Here is a 19,581-nt window from a genome sequence, read left to right on the forward strand (position 1 = left end):
ATGACGCGGTAGGAACAAGTGAAGTGACAGTAGTAGCTGTTACACTTCAAACAAATACTACTGCAGTTTTTTTCCTGAAGGTTGGCTTCAAAATAAAATCCCCTGTGTCTTATCTTGTTGGATGTGGTATGTCCTTGGCATCCTCCAACCACTGAATCGACTCACCCATCGGTTTAAAGAAGGACACACATTCTGAGCTTTCGAATCAAATAGGTTGCAGTGCACGGCAACTGATGACAGTGGCGCTGGCAGTGATTCACCTGGTCCCGCTACTTAGAGGTAGGAAGTGCCTTTGTAAGCAGTGGGCAAGAGCTCCACTGAGATGGTGTTTGCCAAGCGAAGACTGTTAACGTCCTCCTCATGACACACTTGAACCTGGATGTCTCTAATGGTTTGGGCTACAGATTGCTATATGGACTTTTACTTGCAGTGCCGATGATGACTTTGTGAGGATTCGTGGAGTTTCCGATATTATTCTTCCACAATAAAGTTCTCTCGCTGCTGCCTACCCAGCGCGTTCAGATTTCTGAAATTGACTGATGTCCTGCGTCTTCTGAAACTGTGAATTAATATAAGCTGTGTACATTACACATGAACCAAACAAACGTTTACAAAATTCAAAAATCTCTGCCAGAGGAGAAATAAGCAAAAAATAATAGAGAAAAAAACTCTTGTTCCATCTCAGCATTCCAACAGACATATTTGGGTATTTAGTCTAACAATTACACACTTAGCCACCAAAACATTCCGTTGTTACTCACTGTTACAGTGGTGATGGCGTGATATGACCACTTTCAGTACACACGCAGTAAGTGCATCTACTGGTATGTAAGTTTTGGCTGGAAAACTTGAATTTCATTAAAATCCAAGCCATGTAATCTTTCACCAGCTGCACGTAATTAGAGTACACCAAAACCAATTTCCTATGATGATCCCACGGAAAGAAGTTCGATGGTGTCAAAGCTAATGATAGAGTTTACGAGCATTTCCTCATCTAAAGCATACCAGCGAGGAGATGTGGCTGTGTGGCATTGGACTCCTATTTGGGAGACTATACAGAAAATGCGTTCCATTAATTCCCTACACAACGTAAAGCGAATCTACATCTACATGACTACTCTGCAATTCACATTTAAGTGCTTGGCAGAGGGTTCATCGAACCACAATCATACTATCTCTCTACTATTCCACTCCCGAACAGCGAGCGGGAAAAACGAACACCTAAACCTTTCTGTTCGAGCTCTGATTTCTCTTATTTTATTTTGATGATCATTCCTACCTATGTAGGTTGGGCTCAACAAAATATTTTCGCATTCGGAAGAGAAAGTTGGTGACTGAAATTTCGTAAAAAGGTCTCGCCGCGACGAAAAACGTCTATGCTGTAATGACTTCCATCCCAACTCGTGTATCATATCTGCCACACTCTCTCCCCTATAACGCGATAATACAAAACGAGTTGCCCTTTTTTGCACCCTTTCGATGTCCTCCGTCAATCCCACCTGGTAAGGATCCCACACCGCGCAGCAATATTCTAACAGAGGACGAACGAGTGTAGTGTAAGCTGTCTCTTTAGTGGACTTGTTGCAACTTCTAAGTGTCCCGTCAATGAAACGCAACCTTTGGCTCGCCTTCCCGACAATATTATCTATGTGGTCCTTCCAACTGAAGTTGTTCGTAATTTTAACACCCAGGTTCTTAGTTGAATTGACAGCCTTGAGAATTGTACTATTTATCGAGTAATCGAATTCCAACGGATTTCTTTTGGAACTCATGTGGATCATCTCACAATTTTCGTTATTTAGCGTCAACTACCACCTGACACACCATACAGCAATCTTTTCTAAATCGCTTTGCAGCTCATACTGGTCTTCAGATGACCTTACTAGACGGTAAATTACAGCATCATCTGCGAACAGTCTAAGAGAACTGCTCAGATTGTCGCCCAGGTCATTTATATAGATCAGGAACAGTAGAGGTCCCAGGACGCTTCCCAGGGGAACACCTGATATCACTTCAGTTTTACTCGATGATTTGCCGTCTATTACTACGAACTGCGACCTTCCTGACAGGAAATCACGAATCCAGTCGCACAACTGAGACGATACCCCATAGCTCCGCAGCTTGATTAGAAGTCGCTTGTGAGGAACGGTGTCAAAAGCTTTCCGGAAATCTAGAAATACGGAATCAACTTGAGATCCCCTGTCGATAGCGGCCATTATTTCGTGCGAATAAAGAGCTAGCTGCGTTGCACAAGAGCGATGTTTTCTGAAGCCATGCTGATTACGTGTCAATAGATCGTTCCCTTCGAGGTGATTCATAATGTTTGAATACAGTATATGCTCCAAAACCCTACTGCAAACCGACGTCAATGATATAGGTCTGTAGTTAAATGGATTACTCCTACTACCCTTCTTGAACACTGGTGCGACCTGCGCAATTTTCCAATCTGTAGGTACAGATCTATCGGTGAGCGAGCGGTTGTATATGAGTGCTAAGTAGGGAGCTATAGTATCAGCGTAATCTGAAAGGAACCTAATCGGTATACAATCTGGACCTGAAGACTTGCCCGTATCAAGCGATTTGAGTTGCTTCGCAACCCCTAAGGTATCTACATCTAAGAAACTCATGCTAGCAGATGTTCGTGTTTCAAATTCTGGAATATTCCATTCGTCTTCCCTGGTGAAGGAATTTCGGAAAACTGCGTTCAATAACTCCGCTTTAGCGGCACAGTCGTCGATAACAGTACCATCGGCACTGCGCAGCGAAGGTATTGACTGCGTCTTGCCGCTTGTGTACTTTACATACGACCAGAATTTCTTCGGATTTTCTACCAAATTTCGAGACAATGTTTCGTTGTAAGGGCATCTCGCATCGAAGTACGTGCCAAATTTCGCGCGTCTGTAAATTTTAGCCCATCTTCGGGATTTCGCGTTCTTCTGAACTTCGCATGCTTTTTCCGTTGCCTCTGCAACAGCGTTCGGACCTTTTTTGTGTACCACGGGGGATCCGTTCCATCTCTTACCAATTTATGACGTATGAATATCTCAATTGCTGTTGCTACTATATCTTTGAATTTGAGCCACATCTCTTCTACATTCGCATAGTCAGTTCGGAAGGAATGGAAATTGTCTTTTAGGATGGCTTCTAGTGGCACTTTATCCGCTTTTTTAAATAAAATTATTTTGCGTTTGTTTCTGATGGATTTGGAAGAAATGGTATTGAGCCTAGCTACAATGACCTTGTGATCACTAATCCCTGTATCAGTCATGATGCTCTCTATCAGCTCTCTATTGTTTGTGGCCAAGAGGTCAAGTGTGTTTTCGCAACCATTTACAATTCGCGTGGGTTCGTGGACTAACTGCTCGAAATAATTTTTGGAGAAAGCATTTAGGACAATCTCGGAAGACGTTTTCTGCCTACCACCGGTTTTGAACAAGTATTTTTGCCAACATACCGAGGGTAGGTTGAAGTCCCCACCAACTATAACCGTATGAGTGGGGTATTTATTTGTTACGAGACTCAAACTTTCTCTGAACTGTTCCGCAACTGTATCATCGGAGTCTGGGGGTCGGTAGAAGGAGCCAATTATTAACTTAATTCGGCTGTTAAGTATAACCTCCACCCACACCAATTCTCACGGAGTATCTACTTCGACCTCACTACAAGATAAACCACTACTGACAGACACAAACACTCCACCACCAATTCTGCCTAATCTATCTTTCCTGAACACCGTCTGAGACTTCGTAAAAATTTCTGCAGAACTTATTTCAGGCTTTAGCCAGCTTTCTGTACCTATAACGATATCAGCTTCTGTGCTTTCTATTAGCGCTTGAAGCTCAGGGACTTTTCCAGCACAACTACAACAATTTACAACTATAATTCCGACTGTTCCTTGATCCAAGCACGTCCTGTAATTGCCAAGCACCCTTTGACATTGCAGCCCATCCCGCACTTTCCCCAGGCCTTCTAACCTAAAAAAACCGCCCAGTCCACGCCACACAGCCTCCGCTACCCGTGTAGCCGCCAGCTGAGTGTAGTGAACTCCTGACCTGTTCAGCGGAACCCGAAACCCCACCACCCTATGGCGCAAGTCAAGGAATCTGCAGCCAATACGGTCGCAAAACCGTCTGAGCCTCTGATTCAGACCCTCCACCCGGCTCTGCACCAAAGGTCCGCAGTCGGTTCTGTCAACGATGCTGCAGATGGTGAGCTCTGCCTTCATCTCGTAAGCAAGACCGGCAGCCTTCACCAAATCAGATAGCCGCTGGAATCCACAGAGAATTTCCTCAGATCCAAAGCGACACACGTCATTAGTGCCGACATGTGCCACCACCTGCAGCTGGCTGCACCCTGTGCTCTTCATGGCATCCGGAAGGACCCTTTCCACATCAGGAATGACTCCTCCCGGAATGCACACGGAGTGCACACTGGATTTCTTCCCCTCCTTAGCCGCCGTATCCCTAAGGGGCCCCATTACGCGCCTAACATTGGAGCTCCCAACTACCAGTAAGCCCACCCTCTGCGATTGCCCGGACCTTGAAGGCTGAAAATGATCCTCTGAAACAGGGCAGGCAGCTGCATCTGGCCTAGCCAGAGACAGTGCCTGAAACCGGTTTGTCAGACGCACTGGGGAGGCTTTCTGATCAGCCTCCGGGGACGCCTTTCGCTGCCTGCCACGCCTTGGAACGACCTCCCAATCAACCACAGGCGATGGCTCAGCCCCACTGCGGGCAGCAACCGGGGCAACCACAGCGGCAGACCGATCTGGGGACAGACGGGACGAGGATGCTTCCCATGAAATTTCCTTTCCTCATCGGAACCAATTTAAATAGTTTTATTCCATATAAACTCTCATCCTCGAATGTTTGTGGAAGCATATTCTTGAGCTCAGTAAATAATGAATTAGGTAACTTAGGTAAACAGTGGCACACATATTACCTTCAACATTTCAGGCGTCTTCAAGTCCTTATAGAGATCCTTTACATCCTCTATTTTGAGATCAACACCGATGATACCGGCGATCAGTCGGACCAGACGGCATGGAGGGCTCAAGGGATGGTTGTAAAGAATCAGCTGAGCCATTTTTATTTCTGAAAAATAAATTGAACGTTAAGTGATTAACTTTCGCAAAAAATAGCCCCATCTCCTCAGCACATCGTAACTTGGCACATTGTGTAGTAAACAGGAGAATACAAGTAAGTTTTCTGAGCTTAGCGACTCTGTTAAGAAAATACGAAATATACAAGTAAATGTAGTACAGCTTATTTTTAAGTAGCGTAATAATAAGCCTGTGATTGTGGGTACATTTTCAGTTTGATTTTCGTCACATTGTGACCAGTCTGATAGTCTGTTGAAACGTCCCCTTAGAACAATTATATGCACGACTGTGCTTAAACTGAAACACAATATTTTTGGCGCAACGCAATCTGACTTCCAAAAATCCCTACAAACGAATGGCCCGGACTAACATTAATCTATACCTTTCACAAATCACTTACCTCAGAAAAATCTTCGTTACTCAAGCTACTGCAATACAGCGAGCGCCACTACTGCCAGCTAAATAAAAGATTCAAACTACTGAAGGCACTAACTACTGATAGGTATAGTTAGCAAATGAAAGATTTTAATACAGAACAGACAATGTATTTACCTTAATAGTCATAATATATATGATAGTTCATGACATCCAGTCTTACAAATTACAAAACTCCGCCATCTCTCTCCCCACGTCCACCACTGCTGGCGGCTCACCTCCAACTGCGCAACGCTACGCGCTGTTAGCATCCAGCTGCCGCAGCTCAACACTACAATGGCAGACAACAATGCAAACTAAACACAGACTGCGCACAGCACAGCCAGTGATTTTCATACAGAGCGCTACGTGGCGGCGGCGTTACCAATAAAAAATCCTAAACAGCCTGCTTACACTGTAACAAAAGAATGACACTGAAGGTTGCGTAGGAGCTAACATCACAAGTACTCGTATTAATTCCACAATGATGAAGCTCTTTTCACTGGCCATTAATTACAGTTTCTCAGCTGTTTTTTCACTACAGTTTGTAGTTGCATGTGTGGAGGAACGGAGAGCTCAGCTACCCACGTTTAAAGGCATTACTAGATTAAGGACAGTATTTAATCGCGCATGTAAGGAGGACAACTGATGACGTTCCTTGAAACTCTAAGACTTGCGTGCTTGTGACAAGAGCATTCTTTCGCAGAATAGCAGAAAGTACTCCGAAGAAATGCAAAGACTGTTTGGACAAATAGAATTACTGCCATCTTTGAATTTTAATCAACACCAGATCCGACAGAAAAGCTATTTTCAGTCAAAGTATTCTATCACTTTTCTATTATAATTTTTTCTTAAAATTTATTATACTGAGAACGTTGAGTATTTTTTAAAACAGCAAAAGTCGCCCCTTAAGAGGAAGGTATCTTCAGATACAAAAGCTGCTTAGGGCGTATCTGTATGGAGTTTTATAGGACCATTACCGTCCATGGCACATACGACACGGTTGATAAGTGAAAGTAAATCCTCGTGTTAAGATTCTTTCCATGTTTTAAATGTAACCACTGCCACATACTATCGCTATGTGAATAAGCCGAGTCCGCGTTAGTTGCTATGGTTGTGTACTTCAGATCAAAATCACCCGATAGCGTAAGAAATATGAAAGGGGAAGAAGAAACCGGAGTCGACAGGAAAGAGGTAGGGGATCCAGTAATTGAGTCAATCAGAATTTAAAATAGCTTTGGAAGACTTAAGATCAAATACAATGAATTCCATCGGAATTTCTAAAACCATTGGGCTAATTGGCAACGAAACGACTATTCACGCTAATGTGTAGAATGTATGAGACGGGCGATATAATAACAGCAATTCGAAAAAAATGCCACCAAAATTCCAAAGATAGAAAGAGCCGAAAACTGCAAGAATTATCTGCTTAACAACACGAGCAAGCCAGCTGATGACATGAATAGTATACAGAGGAACGGGAATGAAAATTGTTGACTTGTTAGATGACGATGAGTTTGGCTTTAGAAAAAGTAAAGGCAGCAGAGGGACGATTCTGATGTTGCGTCAGATAAAGGAAGCGAGGTTGAAGAAAAATCAAGACACGTTCATAGGATTTGTTGATATGAAAAGTATTCGATAATGTATAATGGTGCAAGGTAATAGAAATTTTGAGAAAAATATGGGCAAGCTACAGGAAAAGATGGGTAACATACGACAGGTACGAGCACCAAGGGGGCACAATGAGACTGAGGGTATACCACAGGACTGTAGTCTTCACTCCTACTATTCAATGTACACATCGAAGAAGCAATGCCAGAAATAAAAGAAAGGTTCAAGAATGGAATTAAAACTGAAGGTGAAAAGACATCAGTGATGAGATTCGCTGATGACACTGCTATCCACAGCGAACGTGAAGAAGAATTACATGAATGCTGAATGGAATGAACAGTCTAATGACTGCGGAATATGGATTGCAAGTAAATAAAAAAAAGACGAAAGTAAAGAGAAGTAGCAGAAAAGGGAACAACGAGGAACCTAACATTACAACTGGGAATTAGAATGTAGACGAAGTTAAGGAATTCTGCTACCAAGCCATGACAGATAGAGCAAGAAGGACATGAAAATCAGACTAGCACTGGCAAAAAGATCATTCCTGGCCAAAAGATGTCTACTAGTATCTAACACAGGTCTTATTTTGAGGAAGAAATTTCTGAGAATGTACGTTACGAACACAGCGTTTTACGGTAGTAAATCTTGGACTAGTAAATCTTGGACCATTATAAAATAGGAACAGAAGAGAATCGATGCATTTTGAACTGTGCCGGTATAGACGAATTTTGAAAATTAGGTGGATTGACAAGGTAAGAAATGAAGAGGCTCTCCACAGAACTGTTAAGGAAAGGAATATGTAGAACAACTTCCATTGCACTGGAGGGAGCAGCACAGAATAAATATTCTAGAGAAAGACAGAAAGTGGAATACATCCAGCAAGTAATTGATACGTAGGTTGCAATTGCTACTCTGAAATGAAAAGGATGGCACAGGAGAGAAATTCGTTGCGAACCACGTCATAACAGTCAGAAGACTGATACGGAAGCATAATCTATGGAACTTTTGGCACTATGTGACTGCCGACGACTCGTCGATCAAGTAAAACACAGACATCAAAAAAAAGTTTTCCATCAACCACATTCACAGAACTCCTGACAACAAACGTTGACTATGGATATTGTAGCACAGACACAGTTACTTTGAGACGTCACAACCCCCTCCCCCCCCCCCCCGCCCCAAGATAAAACAACAAATGCATGAGCAGCGCCTATTACACGGAGGGGGTCCGACAGCCGATCATTTCCAGTCATTCCGCCGGGAAGGAGGTACACGACTGGTGTTGTCTGTAGTTCAAACTGCCTAGACGGTCAATACCGTGATTCGATCGCGTCCGCGTTGTTACTTTGTGTCAGGAAGCGCTCTCATCAAGGGCTCAAATGGTTCAAATGGCTCTGAGCACAATGGGACTTAACTTCTGAGGTCATCAGTCCCCTAGAACTTAGAACTACTTAAACCTAACTAACCTAAGGACATCACACACATCCATGCCCGAGGGAGGATGCGAACCTGCGACCGTAGCAGCAGCGTGGTTCCGGACTGAAGCGCCTAGAACCGCTCGGCCACAGCGGCCGGCTCATCATCAAGGGAAGAGTCCAGTCGTCTCGGAGTGAATCAAAGCGATGTTGTTCGGACATAGAGGAGATACAGAGAGACAGGAACTGTCGATGACATGCCTCGCTCAGGCCGCCCAAGGGCTACAACGGCAGTGGATGACCGCTGCCTACGGATTATGGCTCGAGGAAACCCTGACGCCGACGCCACCGTGTTCAATAATGCTTTTTGTGCAGCCACAGGACGTCGTGTTACGACTCAAACTGTGCGCAATAGGCTGCTTGATGCGCAACTTCATTCCCGACGTCCATGGCGAGGTCCATCTTTGCAGCCACGACACTATCCAGCACGGTACAGATGGGCCCAACAACATTCAGGATTGGCATCACGTTCTCTTCGCCAATGAGTGTTGCATATGCCTTCAACCAGACAATCGTCGGAGGCGTGTTTGGAGGCAACCCGGTCAGGCTAAACGCCTTAGACACCCTGTCCAGCGAGTGCAGTAAGGTGGAAGCTCCCTGCTGTTTTGGGGTGGCATTACGTGGGGCCGACGTACGCCGCTGGTGGTCATGGAAGGCGCCGTAACGGCTGTACGATACGTGAATACCATCTTCCGACTGAAACTGCAACCATATCGGCAGCATATTGGTGAGGCATTCGTCTTTCATGGACGACAATCCGCTTCACCATCGTACACATCGTGTTCACAAGATGTGTACGACTTAATTCTGGATAACGACAAGGTTCGACTAGAGTGGCCGGCATGTTCTCCAGACACGAACCCTATAGAACATGCCTGGGATATGGAAACATGCCTGGGATAGACTGAAAAGGGCTGTTTATGGACGCCATGACCCATCAACAGCTCTGAGGGATCTAGGCCGAATCGCCGTTGAGGAGTGGGACAATTTGGACCAACAGTGGTTTGATGAACTTGTGCATAATATGCCACGACGAATACAGGCATGCATCAATGCAAAAGGACGTGCTTCTGGATATTAGACGTACCAGTGTGTACAGCAGTCTGGACCACCGCCTCTGAAGGTCTCGCTGTATGGCGGTACAACACGCAATGTGTAGTTTTCATGAGCAATAAAAAGGGCGGAAACGAAGTTTATGTTGATCTCTATTCCAGTTTTCTCTACAGGTTACGGAACTCTCGGAACCGAGATGATGCAAGACTTTTTTTGGTTTGTGTATATACTGATCAGTAGTGACCGGATTATATGCAATTGCATGTTGCATATGCAACTGCTTATTTGGCTCCTTTTCGCTGGTCATAGCATATTTTAACAAAAAATTTGTGACGCTGCGAATTTTCGCCCTATATTTACAATATTTTAAAAATTTTGACGGGCGGTCTCTAGTTCGATGTCGTTTTGATATCTCACAGATTGACCGCGACCTAGAGCTGCGTGCAGTCGCTAACCGAGAGGACACTGCCTAGCGAAATCATTGTAAAAGAGGAACAGGAACAGGAGGACAGAGTCAATGCTCCTGAGCCCGCGGCCTCGTCAATCCCCTCCGCGATGGTACCGTACGCATTGGCAAAAATTAAATTGAACTACCCAAGCTTGTAGTCGAAAGTCCATTGTTTCAGTTTAGCTTTCTATTTACTTGTACACAGTTGAACGTGTTTTCGATGTGTACTGTGTAACGTGTAGTGCGCCATGCCGCCTGAAACAAGAAACGTCGTTTCGTGGATAGCTGACCATAATGATTTCGAGTTTGCGAGAAAAACGATGTGTGAAAAAAGTTTCAAACAGACCAGCATGTCAAGACTAGACTTCATATCGCAGGTATGCAGAAGAAAGGACGACGACAACGACTTCTGACAACAGCAAGTTGCAGTAGCAGGGATTTGTCGAAAGGTAACCAAAAACGTTTCTTTACTGTGGATCTATGTGAAGCATTCATTGCAAGCAATATTCCTCTTTACAGACTGACAAACCATATCCTCAAAGGCTTCCTGCGCAAATATTAATTAAATCAAAATATACCAGATGAATCAACATTGCGTCAAAATTACTTACCGACTGTTAACGTAAATGTTCTGGAAGGAATACGCAATGAACTCAAGGACAGAATTATCAGGATTTCAGTTGACCACACTACAGACACTTGTGGTCCTTACACTGCAAATTTAATTGTTGGCGCTTTAATGGAACAGCCTTTTCTTCCTATATAGCAGCCTGCAAAAAACTTGAAAAAGTAAATCACTCTACAATCGCCCGATTTGTAAATGAGGGTATTAGCATAATGGCCAGAATCTTCTGCAGACGAATGTGTGTTTGTGTTTATTTCAGATGCTGCTCCCTATATGATCGAAGCAGAAAAGCCCCCCTAGTATTTTATCCCATGGAGTACATCGCCTTACAGAAGAAGTACGTTCCACGTTTGTGAATGTAAATAAACTGATTTCATCCACAAAGAAAGTGTTTCTAAAGGCTTCTCCTCACGTCAAGATCTACAAAAAAAATTAAAAAAATACACTACCAAATGTGCCTTTTCATCCAGAACCAGTGGTAAGTCGTTGGGGTACGTGTTTCGCAGCTGTGTAGTTTCACAGTGAATATTTCGAGGCCATTAGAGGAGTAGTAAACGACTTCTATAGTACAGAGGCTTTGGCAGTTTGCCAATGCAAGGAAGTTTCTAATGCTTCCGGTTTTAAAAAAAGACATTGCTGTGATTAGCTCTCTTTTTTCCCATATACCCTAGTATTAAAAAGCTTGAAACTCAAAGTTTGGCACTGAATGAATCTATTCAGTTAATTGAATAAAATTATTCTAGTGAACTCGTCATAGCTGGACGTATTCCCAAAAAAAAATTTAAAGAAAAGTTTGAAAACATTTTAAACAATAACCCAGGCTTTGAACCCTAATGCCAAACTGATAGTTTTACTAATGGGATGAGTGAACTTTTACCAGAATCAGAACGTGACAACATAGCACCCATATTCAAATACTGCCCACTTACCTCAGTTGATGCAGAACAGTCCTTTTATGCTTACAAAAATGACCTGAGTGTGAGCCGTGGCTGGCTCGTGTTATGCTTTACATTAAACCTTGGTTGCTATCCTGCGATTACTCTCCCGCAGTTATCGCGATAATGCTGTTATACTGTCTCTCCGTGAGTGGCAGAAGCAGCTTGTATCGATATTCGCACCCTTGTACTATCTTCGGCCTCGCGCTTATAGTTTCCGGCTGTGCCGTGTGTGGACAGTTGGTCGGTTGGCGTAGAGGAGCGAGAAAGTCTCCGTGGCGCGTGTCTGGCCGGGGGCCGCTGGCAGCGTCCACGCGCTGTCTCGTGTGAGGGGCTGCTCCCATTGCTGCGATATCCGTGGCTCACCGATTCCGGAAAGTTTTTACTTAATCTACCAGCCATCCCCAATTGTTCACATTGTGTCGTTTGAATTTTGTTGTGGGCTGCTGGGACATTCCTGCCAGCAACAAGGTGTGTTTTCAAGTTGTCGAAATTCTAGCCGTCCTCCTGTGGAGTTTAACTTGATTATTTTTGAATTGATGTGCGCCAGCGGAATCTTCTGCCTTGTGGCCGTTAACGTTCCGGTTACCTACCCATGGCCGTTGACGTAAATTCAGGCAGTGTATTTTCCTAGTCGTGTTGTGGCTGTCCATCGTGTGTTGTTCCACTGAACTCTCTGTTGTGTGCTGGTCAGGTGGAGCAGAAGTTATCCTGTAGCTTGGTCCGTTGACTGTCTGTCGGTTGGGTTGACGTCGGATTGAGAATTGTTGGATCGACTGCCTGTCTCACTTAAGCGGGCATTAGTGTTTGAATTCCGGGCCGACCCTTGGAAACTTCTGACCGCCGTTTGATGTGCTGCCTTTTCTTATTTGTCCTTGTTGTTTGCTTATGTATGGATTCCAGCCGATTTTAAATTAGTGTTGTTTTGCCCTTAAGGAGTGAGATTGTTTGGGCCTTCAGCCTAATTTAGAGAAATGTTCTAAGATGAGGCCTTCTGCCGTTTAAAATTCAAATTCTTGTTTTTGAGTCTTACGTGACTGGCCATCAGCCGGTTTTAAATTAAAGTTATTTTGCCCTTGAGGCATGATATTGAATGGCGCATTTAGCCGGGAATTAAGTTCTAATATTAGTGTTTGGCTTGCTCTGTTTTCAATGTTTTCTTTTGTAAATGAATAAAGCAGTACGTTCGAATGCAACTGACAGCCACTCATTTTGGCCCCATTCCACAAATTAAACAAGATCAAAGACAGAATCTTACTACCGAACATTTGGAACAGTACTTGGTAGTTGATGCTTACAACTATAAATATTGTAAAATAATTTGTAAATTATACTTCGGTCCAATAGTATTAATTAAAAGTTAATACTATTCAAAAAAATCATGATTACATGTTTTTTTAAATAAAATATTACGGAGTTTTTGAGAGTGCCCCTCTGTATGGGATGTATCTCAAAGCTGGTTTCGCTGTGACTCACTCGCATCGCATCCGCTTGTTACCGACAACAATATGAAAGAAGGAACAGTCCCCATTTTGCACATTTTTAGAAAATAATACCAGAAAGGCCCCCTTCCTAATCTCTACCATAAAGTATTCAGAAAATGATATCAGCGTTCTAAATGCACCGATTTTTCGCGTGGCCAGTGCTCTCCCACGTAGCTGATATGCACAAGTTCAACTTTGGGATTACTGCACGCATTAACCACAATGTTTTTTTTTTGTTTGAACTTGATCATTTATCATGCATATTGGCATTCATATTTTAAGGTTTTTATGATACACATAATCCACTTTCTACTGTTCAGCCAGAACATTATGGCCACCAACCTAATATCGATATAAACCCGTCCAGGGGACAGCAGCGTCACCTGGCGAGGCATGAGTGTTACTCAGACACGCTCGGTGCATGTATTATCAGTGAGCATGCTGTCTGTATGTAAAATGGGGACGGCTCGCGGTTCATCTCAATGTGACAGAAGGCAGATTTTGATGGCCCAGAGTCTCGGCGACACAAGCATTTCGGAAACCGCACAACTTTGACGGCTGTCCGATGAGTTGTGTTGTGAGTGTCTTCAACACGTGGAAAAATCAAGGTGACACCAGGTCGGGTTGGGCGGCCACCACTCATTACATATGTCGGACACTGCAGGATGGACAGACTGGTAAAACAAGACAGGATGCAAATTGTGGCGGAACTAACATCAGACATTAGTTAATGTTGGTCAGAGTAAAACTGTGTCTGAACACACAGTGTACCTAACACTCCTAACGATCGAACTTCGCAACCGATGACCCATGCATGTCCCATGTTAACAGCACAACATCAGCAACTAGAAGTGAAATGGGCGTGGTTCCATCGGCCCTAGACGCTGGTGCAGTAGCATAACGGTGAATGGCTTGATCAATCCTCATTATACCATGAGACGCTCTGCCACAGCGAGAATGGGAGGACGCGAATCTCTCGTTTCTCAGGGGAGCAGTTCCTTGTCACTTGTACGGCTAGACAGAGATCAGCTCCATTATGCTCTGGGGAGCATCCATGTGGGCCTCCAGTGGTGCTTGTGCAAGGCAGCATGACGGCCAAGGAATATCAGACATTGGTTGCAGACCATGTAGACCCCTTCATGAGGATCATGTTTCCCGACAGAACTAGCACTTTTCAAGAAGATAATGCGCCATTTCACAAGGCCAGGAGTGTGATGGAATGATTCAGGGAACACAGTGCAGAGTTCCAATTCATGTGCACGCTTGACCCCTCCCCCCCCCCCCCCCTGCCGCACCACCACCAAACTCGCCAGATCTGAACCTAATCAAACACTGACTAAACGTGGCGTCAGAACTCGTCGACCTCTCCCCGGATCCAGCGAACTATCAAGGGCTCATTGCTTCCATGCCACGATGTGTCGCCGCTGTTTTCCTTGCCAAACGTGGACATACCGGCTGTAAGGTAAGTGGTCATAAAGTTCTGTCTGAACCCCAGGATCGATTTCAACCAAACTTGGGACACCTACTACTTAGTACTTCTCTATCCTGTGCAAGCCTCTTCATCACCAAGCACCTACTGCAACATACATGCTTCTGAATTTGCTTAGTATATTCACCTCTTGGTCTCCCTCTACGATTTTTACCCTGCACGCTGCCCTCCAGTACTAACTTGGTAAGCCCTTGATGCCTCAAAGCATACCCTACCAACCGATCCCTTCTACTAATCAAGTTGTGCCACAAATTCCTCTTCTCCCCAATTCTAATCTGTACCTCCTCATTAGTTAAGTAAGCTACATATCTAATCTTCAGAATTCTTCTGTAGCACCACATTTCGAAAGCTTTTATTCTCTTCCTGTCTAAACTATTTATCGTCCATGTTTCACTTCTAAACAAGGCTACACTCCACACAAATACTTTCAGAAAATTCCTGATATTTAAATCTATACTAGATGTTAACAATTTCTCTTCTTCAGAAACGCTTTCCTTGCCATTGCCAGTCTACATTTTATATCCTCTCTACTTCGACCGTCATCAGTTATTTTGCTCCCCAAATAGCAACGACGTCTACTACTTTAAGTGTCACATTTCCTAACCTAATTCCCTCAGTATCACCTGATTTAATTCGACTGCATTCCATTATCCTAATTTTGCTTATATCCTTCATTCAAGACACTGTCTATCCCGTTCAACTGCTCTTCCAGGTCCTTTGCTGTCTCTGACAGAATTACAATATTATAGGCAAACCTCAAAGTTTTTATTTCTTCTGCATGGATTTTAATTCCTACTCCAAATTGTTCTTTCGTTTCTTTTACTGCTTGCTCAATATGTAGATTGAATAATATCGGGGATAGGTTACAACCCTGTCTCACTTCCTTCTCAACCATTGCTTCCCTTTCATGTCCCTCGTCTCTTATAGCTGCCATCTGGCTTCTGCAAAAATTGTAAATAGCTTTTCGCTCCCTGTATTCTACCCCTGCTGACTTCAGAATTTGAAAGAGTGTATTCCAGTCAAAAATGTTCAAATGTGTGTAAAATCTCATGGGACTTAACTGCTAAGGTCATCAGTCCCTAAGCTAACACACTACTTAACCTAAATTATCCTAAGGACAAACACACACACCCATGCCCGAGGGGGGACTCGAACCTCCGCCGGGCCAGCCTGTATTCCAGTCAACACTGTTGAAAGCTTTCTGTAAGTCTACAAATGCTAGAAAGGTAGATTTTCATTTCCTTAATTTATCTTCCAAGATAATGCGTAGGGTCAGTATTGCCTCACGCGTTTCAACATTTCTACAGAATCCAAATTGATCTTCCCCGAGCACGGCTTCTACCAGCTTTTCCATTTGTCTGTAAAGAATTCGTGTTAGTATTTCACAGCCGTGACTTATTAAACCGATAGTTTTGTAGTTTGCACACCTGTCAACGTCTCCTTTCTTTGGGATTGGAATTATTATGTTCTTCTTGAAGTCTGAAGGTATTTCGTCTGTCTCATACATCTTTCCCACCGGATGGCAGAGTTTTGTCATGGCTGGCTCTCCCAACTCAGTAGTCAGTAGTTCTAATGGAAAGTTATCTACCCCAGGGGCCTTCTATCGACTTAGGTCTTTCTGTGATCTGCCAAACTCTTCAAACAGTATCGTATCTCCCATTTCATCTTCATCTACATCCTCATCCATTTCCATAATATTGTCCTCAAGTACATCGCTCTTGTGTAGACCCTCGATATACTCCTTCCACCTTTCTGCCTTCCCTTCTTTGCTTAGAACTGGTTTTCCATCTGAAATCTTTATATTCATACAAGCGGTTCTCTTTTCTCCCAAGGTATCTATAATTTTCCTATAGGCAGTATTCCGTCACCACTAGTGATGTATGCCTCTACGATCTTACATTTGTCATCTAGCCATCCGTTCTTAGTCGTTTTGCACTGCCTGTCGATCTCATTTTTGAGATGTTTGTATTCCGTTTTGCCTGCTGCACTTACTGCATTTTTATATTTTCTCCTTGCGTCGGTTAAACTCAATATTTCTCCTGGTACCCAAGGATTTCTAGCAGCCCTCGTCTTTTGACGTACTTGATCTGCTGCTGCCTACACTATTTCATCTCTCAAAATTGCCCATTCTTCTTCTACTGTATTTCTTTCCCAGTTTTTGTCAATCGTTCCCGAATGGTTTGTCAGAAACTCTCTACAACCTCTAGTTCTTTCAGTTTATCCAGGTCCCTTCTCCTTAAATTCCCGCCTTTTTGCACTTTCTTCAGATTTAATCTACAGTTCATAACCAATAGATTGTGATCAGAGTCCTTATCTGCCCCTGGAAATGTCTTACAATTTAAAAATTGGTTATTATATCTCTGTCTTACCATTATATATCATGCATCTAAAACATTCCAGTGTCTCCAGGAAAGGAGACAGACCAATAAATAGAAGAGTGGAATAAATACGTTGACTGCAAAAATTCACACCACCAAGAAGGAGTTGTGCGACATAAACGAAAGTTGGTAGGCAAGTTTCTAAATCAAAAAGGTTGTATCTATTAAAATTTGGCGCCTATGGTATAAGAGTGACGCTCGAAGTGGAAATCAGATGAGGATGCAAATCACGGTTGCTTTAAATACACACTGTTGGTCGTGGTTAGTTGAGTGTAATCAAGAATGCCTTTAACGCAACAAAGAAGCAGTTATCTACACCTCACCGAGTTTAAACGAGGTCTCGTAATAGTGCTACTAAAAGCTGAATGTTCCTTCTGAGTTATTACATAAAGACTTGACATGAATGTAGGCACTGCACGTGATAGACTTCAGCCGTCACTAGGTGACCGTATGTTCGCAAGAAGACGCGGATCCGGATGGCCTCGGCGCAACACGATTGTATTCGGCTTATCGCTCTGGCACGTCGTACTGCATCTGCAGCACCAATTTGAGCATCAGTTGGCATCACAGTGACACAACTAACTGATGCAAAAAGGATACTTCAAGGTCACCTCGGATCTAGTGGCTCTGTAGCGCGCACTCCACTTGTTCCAAATACCACCCCCATTTGCGACTTCAATAGTGTCTAGGGCGAGCTCATTGGCTGGCAGCGTGGAGGTCTGTTGCATTTTCTGATGAAAGCTGGTTCTGCCTCGGTGCCAGTGATGGCTAGAAGAAGGACAGTAGAGGGCTTGCAAGCAACCTGTCTGCGTGCTAGACACGCTGGACCTGCACCAGCTGTTACGTTCAGGGGTGTGATTTCGTATGACATCAGGAGCACTCTCGTGGTTATCCCACTCACCCTGATTGCAAGTTTATAAGTCTGTATGGTCAGTCGTTGTTGTGCCGCTGTTCATGAACTACATTCCAGGGGGTGTACTCCAACAGGATAACGCTCGCCCACATACCGCTTTTGTAACCCAAAATGGTCTGCAGAGTGCCGACATGTTGCTTTGGCCTGCTCGATTACGAGATTCGTCTCCAATTAAGCCCATGGGACATTATCGGACGACAACTCCAGCGTCATCCACAAACGGCATTAACCGTGTCCCTTTATTGGCCGACTAAGTACAACAGGCTTGGAACTGCAGCCTACAGACTGACTTTCGGTACTTGTACAGCGCAATGCTGCACGTCAGCATGCTTACATTCAACATTTGGTGGCAACGCTGGTTATTAATGTACCAGCATTTCACATTTACAATGGATTATTTCACGCATGCGTTAATCTGTAATCTCGTAATGTTAATGGCTTATATAACCCACCTAATCAAATGTATTTCCGAAATTTCGTAACTCTACGTTAATTAGTTTTTAGTGTTGCGACAGTATACATAACAGGGCAATTCCGCATGCTGAGCTGGTGTCTTATACTGTATAAAAGATTTAATTGGCTTTTATGACTAGTTACTCCTCTTGAAAACCAAGGGAGGTGGCGCAGTGGATAGCACACTGGACTCGCATTCGGGAGGACAATGGTTCAGTCCTATGTCCCGCCGTCCTGATTTAGGTTTTCCGTGATATCCTAAACCGCTCCAGGCAAATTCCGGGATGGTTCCATTCAAAGGGCACGGCCGACTTTCTTCCCTCATCCGATGTGACCGATGACATCACTGTTTGGTCACCTCCCCCAAACAACCCAACCACTCTTCAAACATGTAATTATTTATGTGTTACAGCTAGGAGAGTTAGTGTCGGTACATTACATACCAGGTGTGGCGTCTGGCTGCGATGAGCTGAGCGTAGGGCTGCTTGCCTTCGAGTCTCTATGGGGATGGGAGGCTACAGCCTGCCTTAATAGCGCTGGAAGTGCAGCGTCACGGTGACTGCAGTTGGAAGCGCACTGACGCGATAAGGCGGCCGGCACTGGTGAATCATACTCGTTCGTACCTGCTCTCCCCCTAACTGGATCATTTATGTCATGAACACGGATTTGGGACATTGAATCATTTAGTCCGCCGTTTATCACTCATCAGCCTTTCAACTTTTTTTATGCTGACCTCATGCCTTCACCTATACACTCACACCTTGCAACACTGATAACTTGTTTTAGATTTTGTAATCATCGCCTGGTTTTATATAACTTTGCTTCTACACTTCCTTTCACAACCAGTTTCGCTATTACAGCAGATTACTATGCACTGGATTAGCCATTATCTGCAGCAGATTTATGTACTACATATCGGTTTATAATTAATAGAATTGACTTTTCCACCTGCAGAGCAGATACATTTCATGCAGACGCGTTTCAGCTTTTTTCTAAAGAGAATTTTGGCGTTCTTCTAAGCAATGCGCCTTTTTCATCACATGAAACTAATTATAATTTTTAAAGTCTCTTGTGTTCATTCTACGACTTTCCTGCATAGTATAAGAAGACCTGTGGTCACATGGAGAAGGAACAGCTAAACTCACCAGAACATGTAAATGTAAATTTCCAAAAAAAAAAGTAGCATTTTACACACAAATCAA

The 19,581-nt window shown here is 43.7% G+C and overlaps 2 protein-coding genes across 3 annotated transcripts in view; both read right to left on the reverse strand.

Moving 5' to 3' along the window:
* Window positions 1–18,844, reverse strand: part of LOC126336726 (glutathione S-transferase D5-like) — a 216,006-nt gene extending 197,162 nt beyond the window's left edge. Inside the window, exon 1 of the mRNA XM_050000711.1 lies at window positions 18,823–18,844. The gene's annotated coding sequence lies outside the window, so the exon portion shown is untranslated. The remainder of the gene's footprint in view (window positions 1–18,822) is intronic.
* The window catches only part of LOC126336727 (glutathione S-transferase 1-like), a 136,634-nt gene that overhangs the window by 83,237 nt on the left and 33,816 nt on the right, over window positions 1–19,581 (reverse strand). For both annotated transcript variants that reach the window (XM_050000715.1, XM_050000712.1), the window contains one exon: window positions 4,942–5,093. In XM_050000715.1, coding sequence (XP_049856672.1) covers window positions 4,942–5,085 — 144 coding nt within the window. In that variant the 5' untranslated portion in view covers window positions 5,086–5,093. Of the gene's footprint in view, window positions 1–4,941; window positions 5,094–19,581 lie in introns of those variants that run through there.

This window comes from Schistocerca gregaria, chromosome 2, assembly GCF_023897955.1.
Source record: "Schistocerca gregaria isolate iqSchGreg1 chromosome 2, iqSchGreg1.2, whole genome shotgun sequence".
In the NCBI taxonomy this organism is placed as follows: Eukaryota; Metazoa; Arthropoda; class Insecta; order Orthoptera; family Acrididae; genus Schistocerca; species Schistocerca gregaria.